This window comes from Lissotriton vulgaris, chromosome 3_1, assembly GCF_964263255.1.
Source record: "Lissotriton vulgaris chromosome 3_1, aLisVul1.2, whole genome shotgun sequence".
Lineage (NCBI taxonomy): Eukaryota > Metazoa > Chordata > Amphibia > Caudata > Salamandridae > Lissotriton > Lissotriton vulgaris.
This window is the reverse complement of record NC_141689.1, coordinates 338,112,235-338,139,020: the sequence shown is the minus strand read 5'-3', so window position 1 is coordinate 338,139,020 and position 26,786 is coordinate 338,112,235. Positions and strand designations below refer to the sequence as shown.

Below are 26,786 nucleotides of genomic sequence, written 5' to 3'. Positions count from 1 at the left end.
AGAGACAGCAGTGTGAGAGAGATAGCAGTGTGAGAGAGACAGCAGTGTGAGAGAGACAGCAGTGTGAGAGAGACAACCGTGTGAGAGAGACAACCGTGTGAGAGTGACATCAGTGTGAGAGACAGCAGTGCGTGTACAAGAGACAGCAGTGTGTGAGACCTTTTCTTTATGTTTTGGTTTTTGAAACAGAAATAAAACGCTTTGTTATTTGCAATGTCAATAGCTCAAACTCGCGTAATTACGAGACCTATTGCATTGCAAATGCAATAGGTCTTGCATTTGCGAGAGATTAAGCTATTGGCATTGTAAAGGATAATGCCATTTATTTATCTGTTTTCAAAACCAACACATAAATAAAAAGTATGTCATTTACAATGACAAATAGCTCTAACTTTTGCAAAGGCGAGACCATTGCATTGTAAATGCTTGTTAATATATATATCGAGCCCTTGGCGAATTTGATTAGGGTGGATATGGCCATTTCTCCTTTTAAATCTCATACTTTCGAAGTGAAGCTAGAGCTCTATGCAGATGACCTGTTGCTTTATACAAGTAACCCACAAGAAGCGATTCCAAATTTGATGAGGAAGGCAGAGTTTTTGGTCGCATCGCAGGCTATAAAGTAAATCCAGGTAAAGCCAAGATCATGGATTGGAATCAGGGGGTGGCAAGTAGGGGCTTGAAGGACCTAAGAAGATATCTGGGAGTCCAAATAACTCAGAACATGGAAGATATCATTAAAGTAAATTGGAAGAAAGTTAGTCATGAAGTTATATGTTTGCTTTCTAAATGGTCAAATTTACCACTTAATATTTATGGTAGGGTAAACCTTGTTAAAATGATTATTTTGCCAAAAGTGACATTTATGTTTAATTCTATTCCACTGACGTTTCAAAAGAAAGACATAGCAAAGCTCCAGGGAAGAATAGGAAGTTTTATCTGGGCAACAAAGGGTGCCCGGATCTCTTGGAAAAAAACTGCGTAGGAGACTTGAAATTGGAGGATTGGCATTACCAGATATATATTAGCCTATTGTTATGCTTTCCAATTCAAAAATGTCCGTATGCTGGACAACAAGGTTGATAATTCAATGATTGGCACACTTTTTGAGGCACTATTAGGAGACGTACCACAAAGTCAATTTGGTTTTCTTTTTAAATATGGGGATCCAATTTTTTTTTTAAATGAGACTTAAGATGTTGAAATCAGCATTGAAGGTATGGATGTATGTGCGGAAAACTTTAAAAATCCTGTATTTTTCATCATGGGCACCAAATTGGGATTCTCCGGGTACACCGGAGTGTTTGAGGGACCAATTGAGCCAACCTTTGAAAACCAGAGATATTTGTTGTTGGGCGGACCTTAAAGTTGGCATAAATTTTATGAGTTGGGAGGCATTGAGTAATTGTACTAATGGTCAGCAGATAAGGTTCAAATATTATCAACTTAGTTCCTGGTGGGTTATGCAAGATTGGGCAGATACCGAGGATGTTAATGCTGATCAAGTAATGAGAACCGGTCAGTGGTGTAAAGAAACATCGTTTTGGTATTGGGCCTTTGTGGAGACAGAGGGACATATTGAGAATGAAATTCTAAAACTGTGGGGCGATGAGGTGGAAAACCTTGATTTAATGCAAATGTGGTGTAATCCGTATGCCATTTTACGAAAGGTAGTAAAATCAGCCCCACTGAAACAAAATCACCTGTTAATCACATATAGGTCCCTAATGTTATCCTATATTGGTCCCCCAAAAAACTCACAAAGGTTACTGGTAACGTATAAATACCTGTCCCAGGTGTATGCAGGTAGAGGCTGAAGATATACATATGCTCATGTATTGTCCCAAGATTGTCCCTTTTTGGAATGCTATAATTGTTTTCCTGGAAGAAACCATAGGGGCACACTTAAAGGCAACATAGGTCTAATTCTTTTTGGATTAAGTTTGGACCAAGAAGTGCAACTTGTGACCGTAAAATCCACATTTTTGTTTTATGTTGTTCTGTTGACAAGACGGGAAATCTGTAAACTCTGAAAATCTGGGAACCCCCCAATATTTTCTGAGTGCCTTAAGAACATTGTATATATTAGTGAATTAGATATGGAATGCGATCAGAGTAGCAGGGAGAAGGTGTGGGCTTCGTTGGTAAAGTGGAGAGAGAAGGTAACCTGAGTCCAATGATTATGCCATTTACTCTGTTGGCCATATTATCTCCTGGCACCCCGGTTGGCACAGTTAGAATACGGAGATGGAACTGGAGACAGTTGTATACTTGTGGGATATTTGCCTCTGGTCTCCCGTCCCAGGGTCTTCAACTAGGGCCCCCATGTTAAGTTACTGGGCAAAATGAGGACAAAAAAAAAGGTAATGCAATGGAAAATCCAACTGAGATCGTCCTAATCTCATCCAGTCATCTTTGAATGTATTTCCATATGATATGCATACATTTTTGGTTTGCAAAGTGTTTCTTTCTTGTATTTATAAAAGAAGTCACTTTTTAAACTAATATCTTTGCAGGCTAAGGCGACGTGTGGAAAAACAGCAGAAGCAAGAGCATACTGAGAGACTGCCAGACAAACAAGATAACGTGGAGACAAAGCCAGAGAATCAAGTGCAAATCAACGCAGCGCTAGAGGGGCAAGAGAGAATGAAGACACAGTCAGGCAACCAAGAGAAAATGAAAACTAAAGCAGCAAAAAAAACAAGTGTGTCATTCCGCCCTGAAGATTCTATAATCGAATCCATTCCAGTCAATGAGAACAGTTCTGACATTATTGATAAGTCAGAGGTATGGTATTACCCTAGCATATAATATTCTAATGACTGGCGGTTTCCTGCTAATGATTCAAACTATAGTTTTAGTGTCTAACAAATTTTTGATCCAACAAAACATACAGATACCTAAAGAAAATTAATTGCCTAGTGTATAAATAATATTTTGGGGTGAAATGGCCGCTTGCACCATGGTTTTGTGGCATATCCTTGCATACTCCTGGATCATACAAAGATCTTCCAAGACTGAACTCCCTTTACCTTCAAACTAACCTACAGAAACCACTTTTAAACTAGCCAGTGCATAAACTCTGTATTAACCTCATACAATCATAGATCACCAAACAGATAAAATAGTTTTAACTGCATTGCCAGGTCAGCAGTGTAGTGGTGAACGCTATACCTTTGTCAACAAAGAAGGATACAATTATTTGATTGCATTTCCAGGTCAGCACTGTAGCGGTATATCATATACCACCACCAGGAACTAAACATAGTTTCTCATGAAATCTCTTGAAAGGCTGGAATTGGTTTTATGTTATAATTAAAACAATGAAATAGTGAGGTCATAGTGGATTCTATACCCTTAATGAATCAATATTATAGCTACTAGTAAATAACAACTAAACAAATCAAGAAGCATCAAAAGCTGTGTATGTTCTCAGTATTCATTCTTTTATTTCTTGTTTCCATAGAAAAATCAAAAAAGGACACAACCAATGTGTTTCATCCCTTAACATTGGAACTTCTTCAGGGCATGAATTGAAATAAACTTTTTAGAATTTCTCAGCAGAAGATGCTATGAACCATGTGTAATGGGTGACAAACAGGCATATGTGTTGCCTATGAATTCATGCCCTGAAGAAGTCCCAATATTAAGGGGCGAAACACGTGGTTGTGTCCTTGTTCGTCTTTTCTGTGAAAACAAGAAATAAAAGAATGAATACTGAGAACATACACAGCTTTTGATGCTTCTTGACTTGTCTAGTTGTTATTTACTAGTAGCTATAATATTGATTGATTAAGGGTATAGAATCCAATATGATTGAAACCTATTAGACTTTCTGTGTTATTAATTGAGTGCTCCTGTCAACTGTTTTCTAAAATTTTCTATTTTGGGGGAGTTTTCAGATGGTTGGCTCAATGAGTGAGCCCCTATTTATTGGGAACTAAATACAGTGTGCGATGAAAGTATACCATAACTGTTTGTCCTTATTTTAATATAATTAAAACTATATGTGTTCTGTGTACATTATTCCTTTGTTGTAAGGTATTTGTGGTGGCTATAACAGTGGAGTGATCAGTGTATGGGCTAACTACATTTTCTGATTGGTGGTCAGGTTGGTAAAATATCAGTAAATAACATCTGCTTGATCAGAGTTGCCTAATTTAGGTTCAGGAGAAGCACGTCCATGCCAGACCTGGAGCCTGTTGATTTTTTTTTACCCAGTAGACTCTATTAGACAAGACGGATCAGCTCAATTACTTTCACACATTAGATGGATGCATTTACATGCAAGCTATCTTAATGCAGCTCAGGACATGGTAGTTATAATGAGAGGTCGAAAGGGTTACATTTTACTGTATGGTGTTTGACAACATTGCATTGCATATTGTGAAAAAGTATGACTGTTTTGTGTCTTAATTAAAAAAAAGTGTAATAATATTACCTAAGTACATCTGACTAAGTTAACTTTCTTTGATTCTGCAATTTGCTTGGTTGGGCGACACTCGTGTGCCTTGTCAACTGTTTTTGAGTGGGTTATTCATGTTACCTATTGTGGACGGGTGACAAGTAGGTATGTCTCTACTTATCTACCTAAGCTTTCTGATATCTGGTCACATTTGGTGTATCTATATGTGTTCCTTTCTGTGATGTAATGTAGATTGTAACATTTGTTAATCTGCAGGAGTATCATTGAACTATTAGATAAGGATATGTTAAACCTTTCTTTTGCTAGGTACATCAGAATGACGTGCCAAGCTTGGAGCGTGGAGAAGGATTTGTCTTACCACTTGGTAAGTAAAAGTACAGTTTGAGTGTGAGTGATCAAAACAATAACCTCTGTATTAGATCTGAAGCTTTCGGCTTTAAAGGCTCCTGCCTGCGCACTACCACAAGTTCCATAAGCAGTGTTCTGTGAAATACAAAAAGTGAAGTGGCATGCTTAAATGAAACTTCACCACTGGTTATGACACTGGGCACATCCCAGCACATCGTATTTTGCCTACCCTGCCACCTCAGGTTAGGTGCAGTCATATGTTATTTGTATTTGTAAATCGCCCTCAAGAGAATACTGGTGCAGAGGAGGTATGTCTGCAGGCCCTACCTATGTTAGGTTGGTTAATTGATAAGCCAGGTATTTACCGTCTTGCAGAATTCAAGAAGAGAGAAGGAGGTTCTGATGTGGAGTGGGAGGCCGTTCCATGCTTTAGGACCTATGTAAGAGAGCACTCGTCCTAAGTCACATGCACATCAGCCTCAGTCCTGCTCCAGTTGGAGCAGTCCAGCTGAACTGCACTGTACCGTAACACAAGCAACTCAAGACTGGCTTTTATATGTACTTATGATGTCTCTAGTCATCTTTATTAAAGAAATGACATTATGTAGCTGCTCAACTGTAATAACTTATTACAGTTGAGTACTGATGTCACAATGGCTGCTGCTAGCAGCCAGGGTGAAAGGCAGGTCATGGAGCATAATTAAAGCAGCAGTTTGAACAGCAACTTTATCTTCTCCTCTGTTTTTCCAAATGAAAAGTGATCAGCAGAACGGAGATATTAATTGCAACATGTTTAGATAGAATCTCTCTGCATGTTTCTACACAGTCAGCGCAAAAGCATTTTTAAAAATCTGACTTGTATTAAACTGTTTCTGATATTTTTTGTAACAAATCTGACTACTTTTTGATGTTTATTTATACACTATGTTTGTTCTTTATGTCTACAAACATCCTAGCAAGACAGCAAGGATTTAAAAGATTTATGGGAAGGGTGATGGTGTGACCATATGTTATAAAGAATAAAGTAACCCTCTGGGTTCCTTGACCTTATAAAGGAACTCTGCCTTCAGCCTCATTACTCTATATAGTCATGGAACTCCTCAGTGGCTTGCACTATCCTTGTAATGTACAACAGGGAATTCTATATCATATGTGTGTGTGTGTGTGTGTGTGTGTTCATAGCATGTGTGGCTGTTGATACGCATGCTTCTCATACTCCTGCCATCTAGTGTGTTGAGCTCGGATGTTTGCAAGTTGTTTATCTTCAAAGAAGTATTCAGTCACAGGATGCACTTTGACCACTCCCCTTGGTGTACATTGCACGTGGACAATGACTCCATCTTAAATTGTTTGATTCCACCATCGAGTTTCGACGTGCATTGCGTAGACTCCAAGGTTGTGGTGTTACTTTACATGCTTGTCAGTTCTCTTTGGTGTTTATTTCTACCCTACTGCATCAGTCTTCTTTAAGCTAGGTTGCTGTCTGTGTTTCAACGTTCTGTAACTTCAACACCCCCAGGACCGTTGTCATCACCGAAAGCGTTGAAGTCCTAGCACCTATTGGGAGCCCAGCACTGTTTTACTCCACCTTCAATGTGGCACCGTTGATGCAACACACACTGGTCCAGTTTTGACCTTGATGCCATATCAAGTTTCTGTGGACAGACTACCATGAGGTGTGTAACCTCTGCCTATCCCCTGACCAAGATGGTGCTACGTGCTCCTTGTGCCTCACCTTTTGCTAAAAATACCCACTTTGGTACCAGAGGGAACTCCACTGGGCACATAATACCAGGCTGTGCTCAGACCTTTCCATCACTACAAACATCTTTGGGGAGGAAGATCTCCTCTTAACCCAACAACAGGAGAAAGCCAGACCCGCAGGGCTTCCACCGGTCCAACCTACCCTTAGCCCAGAGTCTGTGTCATAGAGCAAATCTGACGACCAGAGGGAAGACATTGACCTAATGCCAAAGACTAGCCCCTGATTCAGTCTGCCTGTAACTCAAGAAAAAGCCAAGGCCCACAGAAGCAAGACCGAGACAACCAAGGCAGACCATTGTTCTTGAGGGAGCCAAGCATTGAATCCAGAACGCAGCAGTCAAGGCTAGGCCAGTCATGGGCCCCCACTGCCTTCGGGCTCTGGTCAGCACTGCCAACAGGCCCCAGGGTCTATCTAGCCCTCAGGGCTCCCACTGGTCAAAGCTACCCCCAGCCCGTAGTCTGTGTCATCGAGCAAACCTGACTACCAGAGGGAAGACATTGTCCTAATGCTGAAGACTAACCCCTGATTCAGTATGCCTGTAACTCAAGACAAACCCAAGGCCCACATGAGCAATACCGAGACAACCAAGCCAAGCACCGAACCCCGAGCACAACTGTCAAGGCTATACCAGCCATGGACCACCACTGCCTTCCGGCTCTGGTCTGCACTGTCAACAGGCTCCAGGGTCTATCTAGCCCCCAGCACTACCCGAAGTCCGCATCAATGCCTTCATAGGGGCCCACCCACAAACCGAAACAAACCCTTCTCAGCTCCGAAGCCTTTCTAGGCACTGAAGCCACTTTCGATTCTAAAACCATTCAGAGGTCACATCGTAAAGTAGAGACAAAAACCTGCATCAACATCTACGGAGGAGGACATCAAGGCTACACTCCTAGAGAGCAGGAGCTGGACATAAGACAACATTGCTTCATTTACGCAGTCAAAGACACAGTTTCTGCCAAACTGCGTAAACTGGCTCCAATGCCTTCAGGGCGCATGCCTTGAAAGAGAAGATTTGCTTTTAAGGTAGGTCCTGGTTCCACTCCTTCTTTGCTATAACGTTTACTCAAAAGTGATGGGGATACAGGAACTAGTCCTGTCCCTGTTCCACACAGTCCCCACCTCTCCCATTCACCACCATGCACCTCTTCACAGCTGCCTCCACCAGAGACACCAGAGGGATCTCCCTTCTCAAGTAGACCACCTGGCAGCCCCTATGGTTCGTTTGACGCTTATGATCAGCTATTAGTGGAGTATCCCACTAATGACCCCTTGGCCTATTATTACATGGATTCTCTAGGACACCCTGACTTAGACCACTATCCGGTCAGGGCTTCACTTCCTGATGACGCTGCAGCATACCATGAAGTCATATAGTGGACAGCGGCATACCATAAAGTGTTTATGCACGTCATTCAGGAGGAGGACAATTTTTCCATGGAGACACACTCTCTAAATCTAAATGTCCAGTCATATTTCTCCCCAAGCTCAAGGGCATGGTACAATCTACTTCTGAGAACTTCAAGGAGCCTGCTAAGGCAACAGTGTTCACCCCAGGGTTGAATTGAAGTTCAAGGAATATTTCCAGATGATAACCCGGCAGTAAATCATCCCCCTTTTCCAGCAAGAAGGTTTCATGGCCTGCGCTCAGTCTCATGGATGCCTATTTTCACATTCCAATCCACCATGCCCACCGGCAGTACCTTTATTTTGTGGACAGCGCCACCAGTTCAGAATACTTCACTTCGGAGCAACCATGGCCCCAAGAGTGTTTACTAAGTGCCTAGTAGTGGAGGCAGCACATTTGCGCATGGAAGACATTCATGTCTTTCCCCTGCCTCGACGATTAGCTGAGTAAGGGCAGTAGCAGGCTTCAGTGTCTTGCACACACTCAAGTGATAGTGTCTTTGCTTCACAGCTTGGGCTACTACACTATAAACACCACTAAGTCTTATCTGCAGGATCTTCAAAGACATCCCTTCCTAGTCTCCTTCCTCAATAAAGCAGTTAAAGGCAAAGCCTACCCAAACAAGCAAAGAGTCCCAGCTTTCCAGCACCTGCTGCCTCTGTTTCAGCCCAATCATCAGCTCATAGTTCATATTTTAATGTACCTCCTAGGAATGATGACCTCCTGCATCGCCATAGCTCCCCATGAAAACCTCTTCAATATTGTTTAGCAGTTCAGTGATCTCAAGAGGAGGGTCACTGGGAAGATCGGGTGTTTATTACAAGCCAAAGCAATGGTGAAACAGCACCAAACCGGTGAAAGGCAGGCCCTTTGTATATTCACTTTCACAGTAGACAATTGCTACAGACATTTCCTTATGGGTGGGACACATCTCAACCAATGCAGAGTCCAAGAAACTTGGTGCTCTCTGTTCCAGGGTTGCCACTTTAATAACTTGGAACTCCTTGCCAATTAGCTAGCCTTCGACGCATTTCTGCTGGTCAGTCTAGGCAAGGTAGTCCTGATCAGAACAGACAACATGAGCACTATACATTCTATCCAAAAGCTGGGAGGCACACACTCCCTTCACTTAGTGCATATGATCTGGCACTGAGCACTCTGCTATAACATTCACTTCATGGGAAAGAATCTCCTGGAGGTGGATTACTTTGTGGATTTGCTCAGCAAGATGCACCAACAAGTCCATGAGTGAGAACTCCACTCCTTCATAGATACTTCCAGTGGTGTGGCATCCTGCAATGGATCTGTTTGCTACCCCAGAAAATGCAAATGCCCACGCTTTGCAGCCAGGTGCGCACATCCATGGCCATGAGCAGTGCACTAAGAATGAACAGGTCAGGTATATTTGCCTGCACTGTGCACTGTGCCACTGCTTTTCTTTGATATGAGGAAGCTAAGGCAGATGTCAGTAAATCTCATCCTAGGAGTGCCAACCTTGGCCTGCCAACCATGGTACTACTACTCTCTCCTGGAGTGGTCACTTAGTCCCAATGAGACACTTCCCTTCAGGCTTGACCTTCTCGCACAGAGGCAAAGTCAGGTCAGGCATTCAGATCCTCTGTAGCTCACTCTTGCAATTTGACGCATGAGGTCATAGATTTGGGAAACCTCCACCTTCACCAAGAGTGTATGACAATCTTGAAGGACCTGGGCCCTTCTGTGCAGCAAAATGGAAGGTTTTCTACATTGCTGCATTTCAAACCAATTGGTTCAGTTTTAAACCCATGGTCTGGGAGCTTCTTACCTACCATTTGATCTTAAAAAAGGTGGGCCTTGCACATATCTCTGTTCGCATACTCTTAACAGCACTTGCTGTTTACATGCAGAACAGACAATATGTGACTCTTGTCAGGATAACCATCACCAACACCTATATGGAGGGTCTCTCAAGGGTTATATCCCCAGAGCATCTCCCACTACCAGTAGAACCTCAATATAGTCCTCAAAGGCTTATTGGTCAACCCTTTGAACCTGTGCATTCATGTCCCCAGCAGTCCCTCTCTTGAAAGGTAGCATTCCTTATAGCTACTATTTCACATAGGTGCATTAGCTAGCTGCAAATGCTTACGCTAAAGAAGCCTTTCTTCCAGGTCCCCAAGGTTGGGGTCATTCTTGGAACTAACTCCAAGTTCTTCCCTAAGATGATAGCATCCCTTAAACAAACTATAGAGCTCCCAGTCTTCTTCTGCCAGCCTGATTCTTTTGTGGAAAGATCACTACACACATTAGATATCAAGAGATCCCTCATGTACTACATCAACAGGACCAAATCATTCCATACGTCAGTCCTGTTTGTCTTCTCTATTGCAAAATCTAACAAAGGTCATCCTATCTCCAAGGCCAGGTGAATTGTGAAAGGACTTATCATAAGGCACAGAGTGTTCTACCTGCACTTCTTAAGATGCACTCCACTCGCAGAAAGAGGGCTATATCCCCTTCCGGAGGAACATGCCACTAGTGAATATCTGCATGGCAGCAACCTGATCAACCCCACCCACCTGTACAAAGCATTATTGTATGGATATCTTAGCCTGTCAGCAAGTTCTAGTTGGCCATACTGTGCGACTAATATTAGTTAAGACATAATCATCATCCTCACTCTAGCCACAGTGGTCTGGAGGTTATAGCTGTCTAGTCTATGCTAAGCATATGTATTTAAAGCCACACGTGCCATGAACGGAAAATGCTGCTTGGCCTGTAAGAATCTGTTTGTAGCGTGAGGTGCTGATTTACATTCCCCCAATCTCTCTTCCCTCAATGTGTTTTACTTTTGCAGATCATCTTCCCCTCATCACCATTTCATTGTCCATTGCGCTGTTGCACCATAAATTTCATTCACACTCCATACATCCTCTGACCCCCTGTGTGAAAAACAGTCAATGATGGCGTCTAGGCCCATGTGCAAAGTACACCAAGAAGTGGAGTCACTGCATATCCTGTAATTCAAGAGACTTCTTCAAAGAAAAACAACTTCCAAACATCTGTGTTCAACACTATATGGCTAAAGTATGTTAACCATGTGAATCTACAGTACTACAATCTGCCATCAGATGCTTTCAGAGAAAGTAGTGCTTATAGATAGTTATAGTTAGGTCAGAGATTCCATTGAAAGAGTTTTTTTTATTTTGCAATACCTTTGGCACTGTTTGACGAATCCTCATGAAACTTCTCAAAAAAAGGTTTATCCACCTCAGTTCCTTCCTTGAAAGTTTTGAGGTGATATGTGAAGCTGGGGCTTAGAAAAAAAGGGGCACCCAAAACATAATTTTCGCAGGTTAATTCCCCATAGGAAAAGCTGTTTCTCTTGAAAATGATCAAAACTGAGGGGGCTCTTTCTATCATTGATATTGTAGTTAGTACTCTAGAAAGCTAAAATGAGGACAAGCAGGTGGCCGGGGCAGTTGCACACAATGGACCTCAGAGTGCAGAAGGTAGGGTGCAGAGGCATGCACACAGATAATGGAGGGCAAGAATGAAGGGGTTAGGGGAAGCAAGCTGATCAGGGAGGGCACGTTTCTGGGGCAGTGACAGCACAAAAGACCGCAGAGGGATGGAGAGAGAGGGCAGGTGTACGGGCAAACAAATGTACAACTGAAGGCAGGGGCAATAAGCTGAACTGATAGGACACTGAGCTGGGAAAGTGGTAGCTCAACAGACCATGGAGGACAAAGGGATAGGGTGTAGTGGCACGCACACAGACCACAAAGTGCAGGGGAAGGGCAAGGGACATCAAGTTGACCAGTCTGGGTAGTGGTAGCATAACAGATCGCGGAGGGTAAGAGAGATTAGGTAGAGGGGCGGAGGCAGCAAGCTGACCATGCAAGTGAGGCAACAGAGGCAGTGGCAGCACAATGGGCTGCAGAGGGCAGATGAGAGAATATAGGGCCACATACAGAGAATGGAGAGCAGTAGGAAGGGCAATGGACAGGGGCAGGAAGCTGATCATGAAGGGCAGGCTGGCATTGGCATGGGCACCAGGCTGACCATGGGTGCAATCTGCAATAGGTAGTGGCAGCTCGTCAGACTACGTTGTGCAGGAGAGAGGGAGCAGGCACATGCACACTGAGTTTGGAGTGGGGGCAGGGTCTGCAAGCTGACCGCAAAGGGCACGCTGGCATGGGTCGGGACAAATAGCAGACCATTAGGGCCAGACAGTAGGGGTACAGGCACGCAAACCATGAACTGTGGACAGATGAGAGGTGGGCAAGGGCAGCATGCATACCAAAAAGTGATAGAAAACCTGTGCGGTCCCCAGAGCAGCAGTCATCAGATTTCTAACCCTCTTATGCAAGGACTAGGTTAAATGCAACAACATTGAAGTAGAAAGCCAGTTGGAGTGCAGCACTAACACTGCCCAATGAGTTATCCAGTGCAGGATCTTTTTCTAATAAAGATTTCTAGCTGCAGATTCCTCACCTTTTGAAGCCCCGAGGTGTCAGACTGACTCCGGAAAACATTTGCAAAGCAATTCCCCCAGCGCCGACAGGTTGCATTGTGCCACATTATGGATCCATTTACAACTCATACGATTGTGAAGTCAGCACCACCTTCATCGCTGGCATCAGTTCCTTTCTTTCTCTGTCAGTTGACACAGGTCTGGAACGTTAATTGTCATTGATCTGTTATCTTGTATTTTCTACTAGAAAATACTTTTTATGTGCAAATGTCACCTATACCATCAGGTTTTAAGTCGTGTACGCCCTGTAACTGACAAAAGTTGGTTATGGATCCACACAACATATGTTTATGGTGTCTTGGTTCAGGCCATGACTCAAATTCATGTTCGTCATGTGCCAAGATGAACAAGATGGTGATCCGGGGTCGAGAGCTGAAACTCACAGTGGCAGAGTTGAGGAAGTCGAAGAATCACTCTAGTTCGGTGTCGACGATGTGTCGTTATGGGTCGAGTTTTGGAACATGATCTCTTTTGCCATGTAGAGGTTGTTCAAAAGATAGGACTTTATCGAAGTCAAGCAAATCTAGGAAGAACCTTAAGAAGCATAAGAAGGCCAAGCTTGGCTCTCCTACATCGAGCCACTCTCATCATTCCTGCCATTCGGAGTTGTGAGGTACCTGTGACTTCTGAAAGAAGTTGTTCCTCTGGTTCGAGGCATATGAGCTGCAGATAGTACACTTTACACCGATTGCCATCTGGTGTTGGGCTCGGATGCTTGCACCTTGTTGTTGTCTTGGAAGAAGTGTTTTGTGGTCACAAAATAGGTGACTCCTCCCTTAGAAGACAGTGCGCATGGGCATCGACTCCATCTTCAGATTGTATTTTTCCGACATCGGGTTCAGATGTAACTTCTGCGCTCCGTTTCGGCACTATATTCTCCAAACCTTATCAACATGCAAAACCATCTTAGACTCAACAGTATTGTTTTCGATTGCGTGATCTTCGACTCGCTCCACAAATACTCGATTCTGGTCGTCGACGCGGGCTGCTGGGCCTATCAACACCGTTCAGGCCTATGGCTCATGGAAAGGATGCCATTTAAAAAATGCCCTGAGTGTGGAGCAAAATTCCCACACAGTGACCACCACAAGGTCTGTAACATGTGTCCCTCGCCTGAGCACGACAAGAACAATTGCCAGGCCTGCGCCTCCTTTAGATCTAAAAAGACCATCCGTGATAGCCGGGCCTGACGACACATCATGACGCAGCGAGCGGCTCCAACACCGGTGGACATCTTCGATTAAGTCCCATTGTTCCGGAAGAGGATTCTGAGGATCTGCAAGTAATGTCTGAAGCAGACGACTCCAACTCAGACCCTCCCATCACTCCAGGTCAACAAGTGAGTACAACTGCCCCTGCCCCAAGCCCACCTCCAAAAAAGAAGGCCCTGGTCAAAACTTCGCCTGCTGGCCCCAGTAGCGACCAAAAAAAAGCATCAAAAGCCCCGCCCTCTGGCTCGGCTCCAAAGACAAAAGACAAGCTTACCCATAGCTCGGGACCGAGCAAGTCGCATATCACTGTCCCACAGGCGCCTTCGGCACCGAAGCACGGAGCGCAACCTAAAAAGACCTTGGCACTGACCACCCCCCGTGCTGAAGGAAAAGGCATTGGATCCAAAACCGAAACATTCGGAACCGAAAAAGATTTCCGCCTCCACATCAAAGCCGAAGGACCCAAAAACACCCTCCAAGGCTCTGGAGCAGAAATCCAAACCTCGATCGGACCCGAAAAAATCGGCGCCGAAAGTACCTACAGAAGAGGAAGAACTTTTTCGACCGGATACTATCGATCCAAAACAAAAAATACTTCATATAGACCCTAAAACAGGAGAAGTGTCTACTGTTCCACACAAAGAAAGGAAGTTGGACACCCCAGGCATGTTGAAAGGTGTCATTAAACATATTCAAGGACTCTGTTAGGACTAGAATCCTAAATCCAAGAAGTGACAAAAAATATGAGCCCGCTCCCAGTGACCCTGCTTACATCAAAGACCAACTCCCTTTAGATTCCCTAGTGGTAACTAACGCTAGAAAACGTGCCCACTCAAACCTTCGGTGACGCACCACCTCCGGTCAAGGAGTCTAAATTATTAGATGCTTCTGGCAAACGAATAGCTGCCCATGCTGCTAATAACTGGCGAATAGCCAATACACAAGCATTACGTGCTAGGTATGATGAGGCTCACTATGACCAACTAGAAACTCTATTGTAACATTTACCTGATCAAAGTAAGACCAAGGCTAATGATTTACTTCAGGAGGGGAAATTAATAACGACTGCATCAATCAAATGTGCCCTTGATACAGCAGACACAGCCTCTAGGACCATTAACACTAGCATGTAACTCAGACGACATGCCTGGTTACGCATCTCTGGCTTCAAGCAGGAGGTACAAACAAATATTCTCAATCAGCCATTCAATCAGCAACAGCTTTTTGGACAGGCTGTAGACACCGTACTTGAGCAAATGACAAAGGACGCAGAGACTGCTAAATCCATGGGAGCATTGCCGTCTCCATCCCCACTCGATTCCTTTCGACACTCCTTCTATAGGGGAGCATCCAAAAACATCAATACAGACACTGCATCATACAAAAACACCACACAAACATCCCCCAAAAGGGGATATTTTAGAGGTGGATATAGGGGAAACAACAACAAGGGAAGAGGCCGAGGTAACAACAACAAGTACCTCCCCCAGTAATAAGCAGTGACTTCCCTCCACTCCCTCCAGACCATTCCACTCAGTTCGGGGCAGACTATTACAGTTCCTACCTGTCTGGAATTCCATCACTACAGACAAGTGGGTAAGACAAATTATCCAATATGGTTACTGCCTGGAACTTACTGCTACTCCACCCAACACACCACCCAAACAGCACTCAATGTCCGGAGAACATCTAACACTCCTCAAACAAGAGGTTCTTTTACTGCTTCAAAAACATGAAATAGAGCCAGTCCCCATACAACATCAGGGAACAGGAGTTTACTCCCTGTATTTCCAAAAAGGACTGGACCCTAAGCCCAATACTAGACCTCAGACCTCTCAACTTCTACATGCAGTCAGATCATTTTCACATGATCACTCTTCAGCAGGTTCTTCCCTTGCTTCAAGGCGACTTCCTTGCCACACTAGATCTCAAGGACGTCTACTTCCACGTTGCCATACACCCTGCTCACAGAAAATACCTCAGGTTCATAGTGGACGGCCAACACTATCAGTTCAAGGTCCTTCCATTTGGGGTGACCACAGCACCCAGGATGTTCACAAAGTGCCTTGCAGTATTAGCAGCACACTTGAGAAGACAGCAAATTCATGTATTTCCATACCTGGATGTCTGGCTGATAAAAGCCAACTCATACCACCAGTGTTTTCAACACACTTATCAAACAATTCAACTGCTACACAACTTGGGGTTCAGACTAAACTACACCAAGTCACACCTTCAACACTCCCACATACATCAGTATCTAGGAGCCACATAGACATTTGCAAAGCTTTATCCAGTCAGGATAGCCAGCATGCAAACCCTCATCAACAGATTTCAGCCCCAACACTGTCTCCCGGCACAAGTGTTTTATGCAGCTCATAGGAATGATGGCCTCTTGCATTTTCATAGTACCTCACGCAATACTTCAGATGCGCCCTTTACAAGAAGGTTTAGCACATCATTGGAACCAGGCTCAAGGACAGCTTACAGATCTGGTGTTGGTGGACATCCGCAAACATCGCTCTCTGCAGTGGTGGAACACACAAAACCATCACTCACCAGCTGGGGAGCCCATCTCCTAAACCATAGAACTGAGGGCAGGTGGACCACTCAACAAGAACTGCTCCACATCAATCACCTAGAACTACTAGCAATATTTCTAGCCTTAGTCATTCCAGGTATATCTTCTCAACAGGACTGTCTTAGTCCGGACGCACAAGTTACTTAAACGATATATCTGTAAGAAACAGTAGTTAGTATTAGATTCCTTACCTTAGAATATCCTCAGGGGTCAAACTGGATCCGGAAAATTTTGCGTAGCAGTACCCCTGCGCGTTGGTAGGCGTTGTCTGCGGCTCCGCATCCGTCGTCGGCGCTGCCGGGATGACGTCGTCGGAGTACTGAGACGCCACCGTCGCGCGCTGACGTCAGTTCTTATACACAGCTTTTCCGCGCCAGAAACGCAGAGCCATGATAAAAACCAACACTGGTGCCATGAAAACTGGGGCCCTGAAAGTGGATGACCTTAACCCTAGATATCGGTTCGCAGAATGGGGAGGATGGGTGGGGCGGTAAGGAATCTAATACTAACTACTGTTTCTTACAGATATATTGTTACCGAAGGTAAGTAACTTGTGCATCTGAAAGAAACAGGTTAGTATTACATTCCTTACCTTAGAATAGATACCCCAGCAATACCAACCCCGGTGGTGGGTCTGGGAACTAATGATCACACCAGAAAGTCCTGGAGAACGGAACGGCCGAAAAAGCCATCTCTCCGGACTTGGCTGTCCAGGCAGTAGTGTCTTGCGAACGTGTGCAGCGAGGCCCACGTAGCTGCCTGACAGATGTCCTGCAAGGGGACTCCCCAACCCAGGGCAGCAGTAGCGGCCGTGGCCCGAGTGGAATGGGCACGTAGCCCCACAGGAGGCTCCTTTGTAGCCAGAGAATAACAATCCTTGATGCACAAATGTAAATGTAAATGTACATGTATTTATATAGCGCAAATCGCCCACATCGCAGGCATCTATGCGCTTGCTTAGGGAACCCGTCCTGGTATTCCCCTGTGAGATAACCCCGGCAGGGTATCCACAAGGTGAAAGCCAGGCATCCCGCCGCGAGGGGCCGTTGTGGAGATTAAGCAAGCTATTGCCCAGAGTCGCAGAGTGTGAACCCATGAGTCGAGTAGGCACCGGAGCGAGAATTATCGAGTCCGTGGAATTATTGAGCCCAACCCCCGTCGAGGCGGAGAATTGAACCCTGGTCCAGGGCCGATTTCAGTTTCCGGGTCTGCCGCCTCTAACCCCTGAGCCACACTTCTCCACAAGACGACCCATCACAAAATGGTTCGTTTGTGCACCGCCCGTCCCTTCTTAGCGCCCACGTAACCAACAAAGAGTAGGTCATCCACCCGGAACTGGCGTGTGCGGTCCAGATAGAATGAGAGGTCACGTTTTGGGTCCAGACGGTGGAGCCTCTCTTCCTCTTTCGAGGGACGCGGAGGCAGAAAGAAGGTGGGCAAAGTGATGGACTGCCCGATGTGGAAGGCTGTGACTACCTTGGGCAGGAAAGAGGGTCAGGTCCGCAACACAACTTTGTCCGGATGGACAGAAAGGAAAGGAGGTTGAGAAGAAAGAGCCTGGAGCTCACTCACTCTCCTGCAGAGGTGATGGCATCCAGGAATGCAGTCTTAAGAATAAGGAGACGAAGAGGACAGTTATGAAGTGGCTCGAAGGGAGCGCACATCAGATAAGTCAGAACAAGGTTCAAGTACCACTGAGGCATTACGAAAGGAACAGGAGGGAACATATGAGTGATGCCCTTCAAAAACTTATTTACAACTGGGGACTTGAACAAAGAGGGCTGATCAGGGAGCCTTAAGAAGGCGGAAATGGCAGAGAGGTAGCCCTTTAGAGTGCCCAGAGCAGAGAGTGAGTCCAAAGCCTTTGCTGTGCACCATGCCACAAATGTGTTCCACCTGCAGGCGTATAGCGATTTTGTGGAGGGACGCTTGGCTGCCAGAATCACACCACAGACTTCAGGAAGCAAGTCAAATGACCTCAACTGTCGCCGCTCAATCTCCACGCATGGAGGTGGAGGCTAGACAAGTTCGGGTGGAGGACCAACCCCTGCTGCTGCGACAGAGGGTCCTCCTGAAGAGGCAGACGAATCGGGGGATTGACTGATATGCTGAGTAGCTCGGGATACCAGTATCTTCGTGCCCAGTCCGGAGCCACAAGGATGACTTGGGCCCGGTCTCGCCTGATCTTCTTCAGCACTCTGGGCAGAAGTGGTATAGGCGGAAAGGCGTACAACAGACCGCAACTCCACTCGCGACGAAAAGCGTCTCCGAGCGAGTGCCGCCTTGGAAATTCCAACGCGCAGAACTGATGACATTGCGCGTTCTCTTCTGTGGCGAATAGATCTAACCAAGGCTCTCCCCAATGCTGAAAGAGACCTTGCGCCACGTCCGAGTTCAGACGCCATATGTGATGCATCATGAACCGGCGGCTGAGTTCGTCCTCCCTGGCGTTCAGGGAACCTGCCAGGTGTTGAACCACCAGGGTCACGCCCTGATGTTCCAGCCACTGCCAGAGGCGCAGAGCCTCCTGGCATAGGGTCCACGACCCCACCCCACCCTGTTTGTTGGAGTACCACATGGCGGTGGTGTTGTCCGTGAACACCTGCACTACACTCCCCCATACAGAGGTGAGGAATGCCTTCAGTGCAAGCCGGATCACCCGCAGCTACAGAAGGTTGATGTGGAGCCGGGATTCCGCCGGAGACCAGAGGCTTCTGATCTCCGCCTCTCCCATGTGGGCCCCCCAGCCCTGGAGGGATGCTTCCGTCACAACTACGTGCTCCGGTTGGGGAAGGGAGAGGGATCTGCCGCTGACCCAGTCATGGTCCGTGAGCCATCACTGCAACTGTCTTGCAGTGCCCTCCGAGATCAAGACATGGTTGGACAAGTTGCCCTGCTGCTGAGCCCACTGAAACTTCAGGTCCCACTGCAGAGCCCGCATCCGCCACCTGGCGTGATGCACCAGACGGATGCACGGGGCCATCAGCTCTAGAAGCCGCAGCGTCAACCTGACCGAGACTCGGAATAACGGCTGAAAGATCGGAATTAGAGCCTGAATATCCCGATCTCACTGTTCGGGAGAATAAACCTGAAACTGCGCCGAGTCTAGAACCGCTCAGATGAAGAGGAGCTTCTGAGAGGGACACAGGTGCGACTTCGGCACATTGATGGAGAACCCCAGCAGGTGCAGGAGGTCGGCCGTAGTCTGGAGGTGGCTGACGACTGTCTGGGGCGAGCCCGCCTTCAGCAACCAGTCGTCGAGATAGGGGAGGACTGAAACCCCTAACCTGCGCAGATGAGCTGCGACCACCGCCATCACTTTCGTTAACACCCGTGGGGCGCTGGTAAGGCCGAAGGGGAGCACGGTAAACTGAAAGTGCTCGTGGCCTAGGTAACACCGGTAGGCCAGCAGGATGGGGATGTGGAAATAAGCGTCCAACGCTATCATCCAGTCTTCTGGGTATAGGGCAGCCAAGACCTGAGCCAAAGTCAGCATCTTGAACTTCTCCTTTCGGAGGAAGCCGTTGACGTTCCGTAGGTCCAAGATAGGGCGTAGGCCCCCTTTGCCCTTCTTGGGAACCGTAATGTAGTGAGAGTAACAACCACACCCTACTTCTGGCCCAGGAATGCGCTCGATGGCCCCCTTGGCCAAGAGGAACGCAACTTCCTCCTGCAAAAGTTGCAAGTGATCCCCCGGCACGCAGTGGTACTGCAGTGGCATGGCTGGAGGGGTCGCCTCGAAGGGGAGGGAGTAGCCCCTTCGGACGATTTGCAGCACCCACCTGTCCGATGTGATGGAGCACCTGTGGAGGAGGTGATGGCGAACCCTGCCCCCCACTGGCGTAGAATGGGCCTGAAACCTCGGATTAGGAATGCTTTGAGGCGGACTGGCCGCGCCGTTGTCCCCTGTTACCGCCGCTGCGCTGAATGGTAGTCTGCAGCCCGTGGCTGGCAGGACGTGTGGGGGCGCCCCTCCCGTGGCCACGAAAGGAGCACTGGGCAGAAGTTTGCTGACGCGGGGCTGACAGGCCCAAAAACTTGGCCGTAGCCCTGGAGTCCTCAAAGCGTTCCAGCGCACTATCTGCCTTGGCACCGAAGAGGTGGCTGCCATCAAACGGCATGTCCATAAGGGTGTTTTGGACATCGGCCGAGAAGTTGGCGGACCTCAGCCAGGCGTGGTCAGGGTGAACAGCCACAGACGTGGAAATCGCTCTTCCCAGCGAGTCCGTGGTATCCAGTCCACACCGTATTGAATACCGCACTGTGTCTTTTCCCTCCGCAAGGGCTTGAGCGAGCTTCGCCTGGGCCCCCTCCCGGCACTCAGGCAGAACTACTGCGACCATATCCCACAGAGAGTGGGTGTAATGGCCTACGAGGCACGCGGTGTTGACCGACCGCAATCCCAAACTAAGGGAGGAGAACATCTTCTTTCCGAATTGCTCATACCTCTTGTATTCCCGATCCGGTGGTGCAGTCGGGAATGCGGATTGGGAAGTAGAGGCCTGGATAACCAGGCTCTCGGGGTGGGATGGGTGGAGAAGAAACTAGGGTCGCCCGGAGCAGGGCGGTGGGACATGTAGCGGGCCTGGACCAGGTGCCCAACAGGACGTTCGTGAGAGCCTCATTAAATGGCAGTAGAGGCTCTGGAGAGCTTACCTGCGGTTTAAGACCTCTGTGAGGATTTTAGACCTCACCTTTGCGACGGGGCTCAAGAGCCAAGGCCTCGGCCGCCGTCGTCAGTACCACACTATAAGCTGCCCCCTCCGCCGTAGCCAAGGTAGGAGGGGAGATAAAACTAGTGTCTGGGGAGGTATCCAGGCCACTGGCTTCCCCTAGTTCCTGTGTCCAGTCCTGAAATGACTGGCACTCACGTGCCAGGGGATCCTCAGACCCCCCCCCCGTCTCCCTCGTCGTCCATGTCCTGAAAATCAGGTGTAAGGGATGGACCCAGATCCTCGAAGAACTCTGCTTCCGCCGGTGCCGAAGGCGGCATCGAGCGACGCCGCTCTGACGCCGGATCCGGACCAAGGTTTGGACCAGGGACCGGCGTCGTCCCCGCACGACCCCTGTGATAACGCCCTAGGGGCCGACGCCGGCGAGGTCGTAAGGTCGACCAGCAGCGACCCGGATCCGGAACCGGATCCAGTGGGGCCCTGCGGCATCGGGACCGACGGCGCCGGGGCCGAAGAACCCGACGGCGCCCAGCCCGCTTGGGCTCCCAGTCAGGGCCCCTTGACCCGAAGGCGCCGCGGAACCCGACGGAGGAGAGAGCGTCCTCATGGACATGAGGAAGGCGTCGATCTCCTCCAGCGTTGCGTTCTGCCCAGGCACCGGCGGGTATTGAGCAGGCCGCGACGCCTGCGGCTCTGGTGGCGCCGTGTGGGCGGTGTCACCCGAACCCCCGGCCGCGTTGCGCGAGCGTCAGGGGGAGTCAGAAGAGCGATGTCGCCTCTTCGACTTCTTGTGCCTCTTACCTGAGGACTTGGAGCCCGACGAGTGGTGTCGACTCTCCGAGCTGTGATTACTTCGGCCCCGCGGACCTCCTTCCGGACCGGGACTCGAACAGCGCGGGGCACGACTTGTCATCGTGGTCGGGCCCCAGGCAATGTAGGCACAGGCGATGGGGGTCGGTAACCGACAGCAGTCAGCACAGGGCTAGAACCCGGGCATCCTTACCGTCACCGATGGATTTGTGCGACTCGAAACGGATCCAAAAAGGATCGAAAAAGCTTAGTCAAAAAGTGTGAGAAGTTGGCCTGATATATGATGCTCACTAGTTCTAGTGATCACCTTGTATCAGTCCAAACAACCCTTATGGTGATTGGTTGTAAAGTCAACCTTATAGACCAGCTATCCTAATGGTAGCATGGACAAAGCAGTCTTAGGCTAAACTCTTTTGGCATGTGAAGCCAGCTGTTTTACCACATATAACCCCTTGAATACCAAATGAAAGGACACCACACAGGTTGTTATGAAAATAAACAATATATTTATTAACTAACATACACCTCTGAACTCTTTATGAGATCAGAGGGCTAAGCACATGACAATCTCTTAGGAAAAATACGTTTAAGTTTCACAAATTACAATGGTGCCCTAGGGGCACGACAAACCATATACTAAGTAAGTGGAATGTGAAAGTCGATAAAAGGAATGAAGCTGTCCAGAGGCTGTAGGATCGCTGGGACCACGCTACACTATTTTTAGGTAAGTAATAGGAGGCCCACGGAACGCGGGTGCAGAGTGTGAACTCACACGCGAGATACGTAACAACGTCTATGGACAGTACAGTTTAAGAAAAAGGTGAGTACGGACAATCCGGACTAGTTAGGACTAAAACGACTGTGGAACTGAACACTAGGAGAGTCAATCTACCCTTGAGCACCGAAATGCTCTTGTTACCTCACCCACAGGCTGCGGGTGCATAGGTGCGAAGTCGTGTCGGGTTCCGGCGTTAAAGTCTATGGAGCCTGGAAGAAAAGATGCTGCAGGCGACCAGGAGGAAGATGTCCGGTGTGATCCAAGGGTGGATCAGTGAGGAAGAGAACCTGAAAGCAGAGGGGACAATGTTCAAAGTCACTAGCCAGTGACTGGAGTGGAACCAGGAGTGGAACCAGATGTCGTCGTCGCGATCAGGTGAAGAGTGGACACTTGTCTCTGCAGCCACGTGGACCAGGTGGTGTCTTCGACGACCAGGATGGAGGCACGAGCTGTCCCACGCAGGCTCTTGCTGTCGGCGGTGTTGGATCCGGATTTGAAGTCAACAGGCCTTGGCAAAAGCAACCCACGCGGTGAGTGGAAACGGCGTCTGGAGTGGACCAGGAAGGTCCGGGGTGCTTCTCCTTTGCAGGGAAGCAAGGGCCAGTCTGGAGCAACCAGACCAGCAGATGGGATTTCAAGGTTCGTCGTCTAGGAGGTCACTAGCCAGCCGGCAAGTGACCAGACAACGCGTCGAGCAGCAAACAGGCAGAAGGGCCCCACGCAGATCTCGTGGATGCTGGAGGGCTGGTCTTCGGTGCAGGAGCTGCTTGGGGTCGGGGCTTCTCAGTCCCCAAAGCACTTGGACGAGGTTACCTCAGAAGTCGTGCTGGAGCGATGTGCTGCTTCTTTCAAGATGGCTGGCCCCACGTGTCTCGTCACACCCACGGATCTCAGCTGTGCTGCAGATGTAGGTAGAGGTCGGAGAGGTCTGGGAATCCGGGTCTCGTCGGGCTCTGAAGTCTGGATCCTCGAGGGAAGACGACAAAGGGAAGCCGCTGGACGCTGATGGTGCCTGCTTGTGCAGGGTGGACACTCCTTGCCCACAAGGGAGATTTCTTCAGTCTTCTGGTCAGAAAGTCGAAGTCCAGAGTTTCTTCTTATAGAGTTTCAGTTCAGGATTAATCTAACTTGGAATGGGACCAGCTCCTACCTTTATCCTGCTAAAGGGGGCTGTACTACGACTAGGTCCCTCCTATGGGTGGGACCAGGAATGGGGGTGGTTACACCCCCTATCCTTTGTCCGGTCTTGCGCCAGAGCTGGGGCTAGAGAGCCCCAGGAACTGGTTTGGACCGGTGTATGCACAGGGACACCTTGTGTGCCCCAGGCATGTCTCATTCCTTTCAGCCCTGTCCTACCCAATACACAAAATCCTGTCTGGGGTGGTGCTAGCACCTCCCAAGACAGGAAACCCTTTGTCCAAGCCTCCCTCGCTGGAAGGACTCCCAGCAGCAGGAGGTCAGACTTGTGTCTGTGGTGGCAGCATCCATTTTGTGAAGCTGAGGCTCGTGTTAACTTTAACCGGGGTTCACAGTTACATACATGTCTTGTCACTCTAGAAGGGTGGAATGCTACCCCCGTCGCCAGAATTGGCGAGGGGGTAGTATTCCAATTCGTATGACACCTTACTCGACATGTTTTGATAATGCTATACCAAAGTTAGCAATAACAGCGAGTAGTTTTCAGTTTATAAACTTTATTCGATTGTTCATAAAAACATCACAAAAGTGTACAGAATAATAAAAAAGGCACTTACGAATTGATAAAAAATGGGGAATAGAGTACATAAAGTACACAGCATAATAAAGAAACATGGACTAGGAGCAAAGGATATGAACCAACACTAAAAAACCATACTTTTTCTAACCCAGACTGATTTGAGAATAAAGGTTGCAGTAAAAAAGCAAATGTCCGGGGTGGCAAGTGTGAATAGGAATCTCATAGCGTTAGCAGTGGTGGATATAGAATATTTCTTAAACAAAGGTTTGAGGTATAAAACTCGCAAAGATTTATACAAAGGGCATATCAGCATAAAGTGCAACGTGCTTTGCTTAGTAGTTCCGTCACATGGACAAGGGGTGGCAGAATGTATGTTCATACTTGGGAATGCTACCAAGTTATGCGCAATGCCTAATCTCAACCTGGTTAATACATATTGGTGAGATTGTTTAGTGATAACTTTCAAATACATAGGAATCCCAGTCCCTTCATCCATATTAGAAAAATAGAATGCATGGTTAGAATAGTCACTAGATTGTTCTCTTCGTCTATTAAGTTTATGGCTCAAAAAAGCACCTTTAACCTCCAACTTTGGTATATCAACAGCACACTTGGGGTCTTTAAGAACATCCAGGTCAAATAGTTCCTTAAAAGTTGAAATGACTTATTTTAGCCATGGAATCCGGAGTACATTATCCAGGCGTAGACAGTCTTGTATTATTCCCCTGGTAAAGCCGGTTTCATCCTTTAGCCAGATGGACCTCCAGGCCAACAGTGGTCTCAATCCGGTCAAATCAGTTATATAGTCCAGCCCTAGTTCTTTATGGGTCAGTTCTGTGGATGCCGAAGATGGAAGGCAAAGGAGTCTCTTAAGAAATACGTTTTCCTGAACTTGCAGGTCTTTTTGTTGCCTGTGGCCCCAAACCCCTGAGCCATAAAGGGCAATTGATGCACACCTGTGACGGTAAACGTTCAACATATCTGGTATGCGACGGCTTCCTAGTTTGGCCGCAAAACGAAATACACTTAAAGATGCTTTGCCTGTCCTAGATTTAACATTAAGTTGTTCGGGGGCCCAGGATCCGCCGTTATTAAAAGTAATGCCCAGGTAACAAAAGTTATTCACAACCTCAATACGGTTTTCCTTAAAATAGAATGATTTAAGATTATTCACCTTTTTTCCGCATGCCATGATATAGGTTTTCGAATTATTAATTTTTAGTTTCTTCCCCTGTATAAAATCATAAAAACAATTCATAAGTTTCTGAAGGCCTAGTGGGGTTCTCGAAAGTAAAACAGTATCGTCTGCATAAAGCAGCACCGGGATTGGTTGTCCCTCGACTTGAACTTTTTTTTTTTTTTTGGGAACCTTTATTATTACTTCAAGCAAATACAAGTATGGGCCTACAACCATCCCGGCTGGCCGCTAGTCAAATTATGAGTACAGCAATCAATGTGAAAAATTATAGCAGCCCGAAAACCGGGGTCTAACAAGAGTCCAGGATATGACTTGCATTCAAGCGTGCTCGCCTAAATTCAGGATTCATGAAGGTTCATTTTACAATAAGAAAAATTAAGGATCAATGCCGTACAGCCATACATGGTCCCACAATAACAAGCATGAATCAGGAAATCCGCAAATAATGCAAATACAATTGAAGTACTGGGGGTAAGGTACACAAGTCAGGATAAACGTGAACACCAGCCCGTTTCGTAGCAAAGCTGCACCCCCCCCCCCTCAAAACGAGACAGACTGTAGGAAAACATGGAAAGCGACGGCATCAAAAGGAAGAAAGACAAAAGGGCAATAGAAACAAATATCGGACAAATTAGTAGACCCCATCCCCCTACCCTCCACCCTGCACGCCTGCAGAAGGCCACGGCCTACCCTTCCCCCCCAGCAGCGTGCCTGTCGCCCTAAATAAGAGACCCGAAATATAGAAAAGGAGAAGAAGAAGTAAAGAAGAAAAAGGTAGAGAAGGGCCCTTGATCTCGCCACCCGCCCCCCAACCCCCACCCCCCGGTAAACATCCTTAAAGCAAAACAGAATAGTTTTGGAAAACATTAATCACCGACAGCACCATCAATAAAATCCCCACCGAGTGTCCCCCAAATCACCGTCAGCCATCAATAAGTCCACCGGATCCTAGGCGGTATCACCCCTGGCCTTTTCTATCAGCAGTACCAACATACGTCCACTTATCAGTCGGCATACAGAGCGGCGTGGAGGGTACAATCGATCCGGACGGACCGGGCCGTGTTATTACTCCATGGACTCCAGCAACCAAAACCCAGCCGAATATGTATGGCGGAAATCCATCTGTGTCGATATCAACACCGAATACATCCTCGAGTCCGAGCACAGTCTCACCATCCAAGGAGAGACAGTCACACTATACGGCAAGCGCTGAGACGTCACCGGGGCAGCCCAAGACAGAGATCGGCGTTGTTTCCCCATCCGCAGACTAGATATGTGCCCCAACGAGTCACTCACGTGTATTACAATTCTGTCCAAGGCGGTCTCATGAGCCGGGTCTTCCGGCGTCACCACAA

The 26,786-nt window shown here is 47.4% G+C and overlaps 1 protein-coding gene across 1 annotated transcript in view; it reads left to right on the top strand.

Moving 5' to 3' along the window:
• The window catches only part of CPLANE1 (ciliogenesis and planar polarity effector complex subunit 1), a 2,360,818-nt gene that overhangs the window by 1,549,155 nt on the left and 784,877 nt on the right, over positions 1 to 26,786 (top strand). Inside the window, exons 36-37 of the mRNA XM_086960545.1 lie at positions 2,517 to 2,787; positions 4,733 to 4,790. Coding sequence (XP_086816671.1) covers positions 2,517 to 2,787; positions 4,733 to 4,790 — 329 coding nt within the window. The remainder of the gene's footprint in view (positions 1 to 2,516; positions 2,788 to 4,732; positions 4,791 to 26,786) is intronic.